The following is a 9,053-nucleotide window of genomic DNA, read 5'->3' on the forward strand; positions in this document are numbered from 1 at the left end:
ACTGTAAAACTTGACCTATTGTAATTAGACTGCTCAGGGTTGAAGCAATAAAATTAATTTGCAAAATATATAACGCAATTCGCATTATCAATGACAAAAACAACGAATTCGGCTTGCAAAATGTAGCGAATTCGCACGCTGGACTACATCCGTTTGAAGTTGTACGTTGACCTAGTGGTTAAAAAAAATAACGCAATCGGCTTTGCGGCTGCTAAAACGGGCTGAAGCAGTTCAGTCCGGAATCGCAGCTACAGTTGAAGCATTTTTATGCCTCGTGTTGATAGCGATAACGGCAATTAGTGGTTTCTACCAGGAAACGAAGCGACTACGTCAATCACAGCCTCAATTTTCTGCTTCAGGTTATCTTCGACAATCTGATCTCTGCCTGGGGCTTCAATGGTCTCCTTTCGCACTTCAGCTACGTGAGACGATACTATCAAGCCCGACGTGACTTCACCATAGCGGCCATGGACAAGCATCTAAAGAACATCTGCGAATGGACAGTGCCCACAGGTGGAATGTTCGTCTGGATCAAAGTGCATGGAGTTGCCGATGTCTACGACATGCTAATGACCCGAGGGCTGAAGAAGAACATCACTTTTGTGCCTGGACACGCTTTCATGGCCGATCCCACTCAGGCGTGCCAGTACATCCGGGCATCCTTCAGCAAAGCGAGCTTGAAGCAAATCGACAAAGCCATGAAGCTACTGGGCGAGTTGATAAAGGAAGAACACTTGCTGCTTCGCAGGAAGCTGGATGGCTTGGAGAATAATATACTTAGATAGTTGATGCAGAAGCCTGAACATTGAAGAAGCATGTATATAAAATACACCGGCCCTCGCAGGCAGAAATGGGCAAGGAAGGAGCATGGCTAGTTGGGGGCGTCTAGATGAAGACTTCGCACAGCAATGCATCTGAGTAGTCTTCTAGTACACGTAGGTCCTATGAATAGGGTAGATGTAACGAATAAACCTGTATGAAATAAATGGCTGCAATTTACTGGGTTTTGTGTGTTTTACTGTAATCGGCTGTGCAAAAACTGCTCATTGCTCCTAATGAATATTTTAAGGTGGCCTCATGTTTGAAACAAAAACCGTATATTGACCAAATCAAAAGTTTCAAAACAATAAAAAAACGCGCAAAAACCACCACTGACCTAATTAATTGAAGGTAAAGCCGTTATTCGTGCTCCATTGCATCCCTCCTTGATATTAAGCCACAAAACTACAGCAAATAAATAGTTTACAAAACGTTTTTTTATTGTTACCACAAGTCCGCTTAAAAGAACACATTTGATACAACTCTATCAATTTTTAATATAATAAAATACATACATATCTATAATCTAGGGCCCCTATAAGCTATCATTGCAATATTTGTACAAACTAAGTTTAAATCGTATACTTCATAAAGAGCACATTCACGTTAAACGAATGTATACAGTGTGTTTAGTTAATTTTTTCTCCTTTAGTTCTATAACCAATATGGCATAATAATACGTATACAACAGGTCTAGAAATGGGTTTCTAAGAAAATGTTCTGTAAGATAATGATGGTTTCAGCTTGAATAGTGGGCACATTTTTTTAGAAAACCATGCATATAAAATACCGCTAGTTCGGTTGATTCCATCAAAATATTTACATCTATACAGAAAAGTCGGAACATTCAAGAGAGGAATTGTCTTGATTTTGATTGGGTAGTGTGGGGTTTTATGTAATTTATACACTGGAAAAACACAATTACAACATAGACTTTCACTTCATACCCATTCCCAGTGGATTCAAAACGAAAATTATGAAAAATAACTGGGATTGTTCTCATTATTAATTTTTTCTAGGCTCGGGGCATCTTTTGCATAAAGCAGATGTAAAACCGTTAAACCGAAGTTATTATAAAAAAATTGATACACATTGGCACTGACGAGTTCACAATTTTTGGCTGTTTTTACTGTAGAAAAGATATTAGATTTTTTGAAGCAAAATTTTGGAAATTCTAACCAGTAACTCTTTGGTTCTTCTTTGATCTTTGATGATGGCACATTTTCGCAATCTTTTGGCAGCAAAAATTATGATTTTTAGACCGTTAAAGTACTGCCGAGCAGGGTGAATTCATTCACCAAAAATTATATATCGTCTATTTCAATGGATTTGATGATAACGGGGCTTTAAATGGAAATCCCTATTTAAACCCCATGCAATTTTGGTGAGAAAGACACTGAGGTCTGATTTTCCAAATTTCTCAAAACATAATCCATAGCGCAGTTAATTTATTTGGACTTTTCCAGCGCTGCCAAGTGAATTTCTCATATTAATTATCCATTTTTTCAGCTCTATCGCATACATTCAGCTCTGCTCATTTGCAAATTTTTTTAAAGACTAAATGTTTTTGTCGTTACCTCGAAAACCATACATACTGCGATTTTGGTCTAGAAACCGGCTGCGACTGCAAATTTTTTATTAGGAATGACTTTATTGATGGGAGGTTTCGTTCACGCGATAAAAATTAGTGCGTGATTTTCGAGTCAAATTCCAACGAATTAATCGGATATGTTTCGGTAAAAAAAATTTGAAAATTTATCTTAACTGGTTGTTGCATACCAATAAACTACAGACCCAAAGATATTGAGTGTTCCACAAAAACGTCTTTCACTGAGCCAAGGGGGAAAATCGAAAGTTTGGAATGCGTTCTTATGGGTTCGGAATTTCAAAAGTTAAAAAAACCCTGAAATCCTCATCAATTGAGCCGATTTTTACACAGACAACGTTTTTTCGCTGAATTTTACAGATCAAGATCCAGTTGAGCACAATCCAGGCAACACACAACGCACCTTCCCATTTAACATCATGTAAAGTAAAATGTGTGTCGTACAAAAACAAATTATGAAATTCAACTAAAATGGCCTAAAAAAATAATTTTTTTCCGGAAAATACTGGCAAAAAATCCACCGTTGAAAAATGATCTTTAGCGTTCTGGGTTCGCATAATTTTCTGTTATTTCAACACATTTTTGCTTTCTTGTTTCTTGAAAATATAGGAGCGACTCGAGCCTCTATTCCTTATTCCTTTGACTTCAAATGAGCACAATTGACTTAGATGTGATAAAAAAACTATCAATTTGTCTTTTTTTTAAACTAAAATTGATGTAGAAAAACATCGCATTACATCGAAATAAAGCCAGATTTTAATACGACGGCCACATTCTTGTAAGACGTTTCTATTAAAAAAAATCTGCAACTTTTCATACCTCTATAGAACAAACTTTTTGCCAGTTTAGAACGTGAATATGAAAATAAAATAGACATTTAAACTGATAAAATGAAAGCTACGCGTACAACATGCACAGAAATGGTTCCTTCACCAATGTGACCATAAATTATTTGTATTTATTAATAAACGGAAGGCTGCAAACGGACAAATTGCACTAAATAAATATCTGTTAGCGCGCCCAGATTTTTAGCAAAAAAAGGGTTCCCTGGTCGGGGGCTTCGTTTCGACGCAAAAAATTAAACGTGAAATTCCAATGGATTCACCGGATGGAAAGTTTCGGTATAAAAAATGTTCGAATTTGAAAATTAATCTTAACCGGCCGTTGCATACGAACGAACTACATGCGCAAATATACTGAGTGTTCCACAAAAATATTTCTCGCTCAACCAAGGGGGAAAATCGGAGGTTTTGTACAGACTGTTACGGGAGCGGAAATTTCCAACGCGAATAAAGCCTCCAAATTTCCGTCAAATGTTCCGATTTTGGCACAGACTGCTTTTTCTTGCTTAATTCTATTATCGAGACGCAATTAAGCACTACCGGGTAGCAGCAAACTAACTTTCCCATTTAACCCCAATGTAAAGTAAAATGTGTGTCATACAAAGGCAAATTATGAAATCCAATAAAAATAGCCTCAAATGTCAATGTTCCTTGGAGAATCCTGGCAAAAAATTTCGCAGTAGCAAAATGTATTTTAGCACTCTAGAATCGCAAAAAATTTCAGAATTTTAAAACAATTAAAAAGACAATTATTTCGGAAGAAAATGAGCAACAAAATTCTATTAAAATCGGTTCTTTGAAGTTAGAGGACAGACTTAAGTCTTCTTTTCCCCATTTATTGAACTTAAAATGAGCACAATCTTAGAATAGAAAGTTGAATTTGCAGTTAGAAAGTGAGAGGGAATGGGCATTGCTTACGCGTCCAACATGCACAGAGGCGATTCTTCAACCAATCTGACCATGAATCATTTTTATTTATTAATAACCGGAATGCTGCAAAGGAAAAATTTAATAAACGGATGCATTATTGTGTGTGTCATAGTTGATTTGTAGGTAAGAAGGGATAGCGGCATTAAGTTCGGAAGCTCGACGTCGAAGCGCAGCAATACTGTGGCCACGCCAAACCTCCTCATCCTGCTCCCCTCCGCTTGGGGAGGCGCCTGACGACACTGGTGGAGTGACGGCGTTCGAACACGAGATCTGCGGGGGTGGAGAGCCGCCGCCTCCTCCACCGCCTCCTACATTGCCCCCGCCGCCGCCTCCGCCGCCGCCACCGTTATTACAGTACGTCATCATGCTATCACCTGCAATGCATAAATCAATTTTGTAAACAACGTTTCTGGCTGGGACTCGTGTCTTTTCCACGATAAATACGAAACAGCTAATGGAGGATGTGTAAGCCTCATTTTTTTCCCAGTTCAGTCCGGGCAGGCTATAAAATACCCAGCGAAGACAGAATAATTCGTTTAGTATCATTGATAATTGATTGTTTAATTGTCATGTTTTGACCAAACCCCCAGGTTTTGCTCAAAGCTTCGGAACAAATTTTTCCTTTCTGTGTTGCCTTTGCGTGACATTTTTTTAGGACTTGGAATCCAATCACTTTACAATAAAGAGCTCCAAAGAGACAAGATAGAAAGAAAAAGACCGAATATCAATAATCATCTAGAATAAATTACTCTGATTTTTCATCTCATTTGACTTTGTTTTGCAATTTTTTAGAACGCAGGACGCTCATAGCTTGTCAATTAACGGTTGACGAGTTCAAGGCAAAAGATGAAGAAAAAACTGAATAAATTGTTTTGGATCATTGATAATCGTAATGTTTTATCAAAACATTGCAATTAATTGAAACAAAAAAACTCGAAAAACAGCTGAAAACAATTATTTTGTGCAGCATATGAAAGGAAATGACAAAGATAAGCAAACGAAAATTCGAAAAAGCAAATGAAAAGTTCAATTCGCAGATAAGTAAGAAATGAAGTAACGGAAAACTATTTTTAACGGAAAATTTCCAAAAAAACGACAAACGAATTGAAATTATTAACATCCAAGGAATAAACTTCGAGCTAGAGAAAAACACCGAAGAAACATATAAAATCCGTTAGTTCACCCGAAAATTTCCATGTTGAAGCCATTAATTAATTATCAATGATGATTAATTATTCGGAATTTTCTTTCCCTTTCGCCTTTGATTTGTATTTTTTGGTTTGAAACAGTTGAAACGTAGCTTGGCACAATAATTTTTATTTTCTCTTGTAAATTTTCCTCAGTTCTCTTCAAAGTTGAAAAAGTTTTTGAAATTTTCTATTCAATTTGTGTTTTTGTCTGAAGGAGTAAACAGGAAAATCCAAAACAGCAAAAGTAAAAAAATCAGGTTTATTGAAAGAATTTGCTTTACATTTTCTAAAGCTTAGAACAGTTTTAATTCATTTTAGCCGAATTTTCTTTGTTTCTTTTTTTTCTCAATTGTAATAATTTTCGAAAGTCTATTCAATGCGTGTTTTTTGTATAATTGAAGCAGTAATTTTTTGTAGTTGAACAAAATGAATGTCGAGATGAATGATAGAGTGAAGGAAGAGAAAGATGTGATGAACAGAAATGAAGCAAACACGTTTGGTAATAACAAATTTCCTAAAAAGGTTCATGCGAAATGTAAGAATCAAATACCAAAATCCGATTATTATTATTGACCTTGATAGAATTATTAGTTTTGACGAGTTTGAATTCAATTCGGTGGAATTTTCGCTGTTTTTACTTGCCAACTCCGATCATTTTCTTTAGTTTTTCACATATTTGCAGAAGGCACTTGAAAATCTCTAGTAAATTCGCGTTTGTCACTAAAAGAGCTGAAAGCAGTCATTTCGTGTATCTGCAGAAAATAAGTAACGAAGATAGAGTAAAGTCACAGCGATACTCGCAAGAAAAAAATAAAGAACCGAAGAAGCAGAAAAATGAAAAAATCGGGTTTATTAAACTAAAAAATAAATGGGAAAAGCTAAAATAGCAAACTTTAATACAAAATTCAAGAACACTTTTAACAACTTTTCTGGAGTAACGACAGTACAGGCGAAATGAAACGATTAATGCCAGATTAAAAACATTCAATATTTCAAAGCATCAAAGGAACAAGAAAAATCTTCAACTTAAGCAGAAAGAAACAATTTTCAATTTTTTTATTAGCAAGAGATGAGTAGCGGAAAATAGGAAAGCCTTGGTTTAATAAGTTCAAATAGCAGTGAAGTAAGATATGAAGAAAAGTAAAGAAAACACGATTTTTAATGACAAATTTTGAAAGGAAGTAAAGCAATTAATGCTAGAAAAAAAATTCGTTTTTTTGAAGGATACCAAACGATTAAAGAACATTTTTTTAATGCCATTTTCAATATTTTTAATCGAAGAAATAAACAAGCTGGTCTGAGTGAGCAAAAAATACAAAACCATTGGGTTTGGTAGCGGAGAATCAACATACGAAAAAAAGTGCAGAAAAAACGATGTTTTAATGGCAAATTTTAAAAAAGGGACAAACTAAATGAAATAATCAATACAGGAGGAAAAAATACAATCGTTCAAAAGATACCAAAGAATAAGGAAAATTCTTCAAATTCATCCGAAAAGTACAATTTTTATGCGAATAATCTGGCAAGAAAGAAATCAAGAAGCTGATCAGACAGCAAACGAATGGAAAATCCTTGGTTCATTAAGCGAAAAAATGAAAAGTTCCAAAAAGAGGCAAACGAAATAAGGCAAATAATAACAAAGGAAATAAATATTACCCTTGGAAAGGAACGGAAGCAGCAAAGAAAATTCTTTGAATTAATTTATCATTAAAAAAAGACTATTTTGAAACCAACACTTTTGTAAAATAGAACATTAGTTCATTCGCGAAAAAATAAAAATTAAATGTTCAAATAACAGCGAATTAACGTGAGACAGAAAAAAAGGTTTTTTTAATGACAAACTTCCCAATAATAAACAAACGAAAAAAAGCGAGTAATAGCGGAAATTACCAAAAAACCCGGTATTAGAAAGGCACCGAAGAAATAAAAACAATGCTTCAAATTTATCCGAAAAGGAACATTTTCAATCTAAAGCTTTGGTAAGAAATAAGCAAGATAATCAGCAAAAAACTTAATAAATTTGATTGTGTCTAAAAATGTCAATAAAATGTTCAAATAACACGGAAGTAAAGTGAGAACACCAGTGAAGAAACGGCAAATTTCGAAATAAAGATGAAATACAACTGATATCATAAGAAGGAAAAGCGGGATCCTTCATTTCACCCGAAACGTAGCAATTTTCAAGCCAACAATAAATTTTTTTGCATTCAAAACTCCACTATCGGTCCTGGTGAAGAGAATTTTAGTAAATGAAAATGCAGAATCTACATGGAAGGTTGAGGTGAAACCAAAGCCCATCCATTCTCCATCAGACAAACCGGTTAGCAGCATTTGAATATTAACACTTCAGGTCAGAAGTAACAAGCTTATGTATTATTTCACAGATCTGGGAGGTTAAGGAAGGATACATAAAACAGGTAATTAGCAGTGATTAGACACGACTCGGTGGTTTGCTACCGAAATACACCTAGCGGGCTCTAATTGATACAGCAAACTGATTTTACCATTAACCTGTTTGCTATGATCTTATTTTCATGTATACTTAAACCCGTTTAAACAACACGGTTTACATACCAGCAATGCCCACTTTCTATCCATGGGCATTGACTTTGCCGGCAAACGTTTCGCTTGCGCTCTGCCCGAACATCATCAGCCTCTTAAGGGGCAACTTACCTAAGGAGTTCAGTCCATAGTGGGCCTGGTAAACGGTACTGGCTGTCGAGCTGCTTATCGGCAACGTCGAACTTAAACTACTGCTTTGATTCAATTGGCCCAGAGTTTGCCCAAAACTGCCCATTGTTACTGTACCTTGACCCAATTGGGACAGACCTGAAACATGTTACTGAAGCTGATTTTATTTGAAGAAACTTGGAGTTTTTCGATATAGTTGGAGCACAAGGGGTGTTGAAATGTACTGAGTGATATTCGGCTCGAAGGACCAAAATCTGTTACTTTGCCGGAAAAATCACGCAAATTTTTACGCTAAAAACTAAAAAAATCGATATTGACAAAGCTCATCAGAAAATTGACGCTTGGAATTAGTGTTAGTTAAAATAAAGACTCTAATTGGCCATTACAGTCTACTTATCGATACATTCTTCACTAATGAATCGAAAATTTATCCGATTAGCGGCGGTGTTTGAGTTTCAGTGCCAAAACTTGAGTTTTGGCACTAAAATGGCACTGGCAGCCCGAAAAAAATGCAGCTTGCTGTCGCTTACCTGTGGCCATTCCCCATCCAGAGTCACTGGTGCCAAACATGGTTCTTCCGCATAAATTCTCCCCCATTGCCCCAAAGGGCGGTAAACCGTGCGAGGGCAAAAGGGCTCCAGGTGTTCGGAATACGTTTGTTGTCTTCTTGCGCTTTTTCCACTTGGCTCGACGATTTTGGAACCAAACCTTTACCACAAAAAAAACATCAATTTGCCGGTCAAATCAATCGATTTTATTGATTCTGGCACTTGGATGCTCGATTTTTCGCCGTCTATTATCTAACATTCGGTTAATTAACACAATAAAATGGTTTCTATTTGCTCCATTATCTGCTGCAACACTCTCTGTCTATTGTTTGTTATGTAAATCGGTAATTTTTATTACTGAATAACGTATACTGTCTGGTATTGGTAAGTGGTGTGGCGGCAACAGGTTGCGGGTTTTTCGAGGTGT

General features: G+C 36.1%; 2 protein-coding genes across 2 annotated transcripts; one reads left to right on the top strand and one right to left on the bottom strand.

Annotated features, from left to right (window-relative positions):
- Positions 1-355: 355 nt before the first annotated feature.
- Positions 356-1,004, top strand: LOC109533718 (kynurenine/alpha-aminoadipate aminotransferase, mitochondrial; the record flags this gene model as incomplete). The annotated part of the gene is given in 1 exon segment (XM_048667090.1): positions 356-1,004. A coding segment is annotated over 1 exon segment (430 nt), but the record flags the coding sequence as incomplete, so codon positions are not given.
- A 234-nt stretch (positions 1,005-1,238) lies between these two features.
- On the bottom strand, positions 1,239-8,822 carry LOC125504710 (homeobox protein orthopedia-like; the record flags this gene model as incomplete). The annotated part of the gene is made up of 3 exons (XM_048667091.1): positions 1,239-4,571; positions 8,061-8,216; positions 8,609-8,822. Coding segments are annotated over 3 exons (666 nt in total), but the record flags the coding sequence as incomplete, so codon positions are not given.
- Positions 8,823-9,053: the final 231 nt, after the last annotated feature.

The sequence above is a fragment of the Dendroctonus ponderosae genome, unplaced genomic scaffold, assembly GCF_020466585.1.
Source record: "Dendroctonus ponderosae isolate FM_Combo_2020 unplaced genomic scaffold, Dpon_F_20191213v2 Dpon_F_20191213_540, whole genome shotgun sequence".
NCBI classification, from domain to species: domain Eukaryota; kingdom Metazoa; phylum Arthropoda; class Insecta; order Coleoptera; family Curculionidae; genus Dendroctonus; species Dendroctonus ponderosae.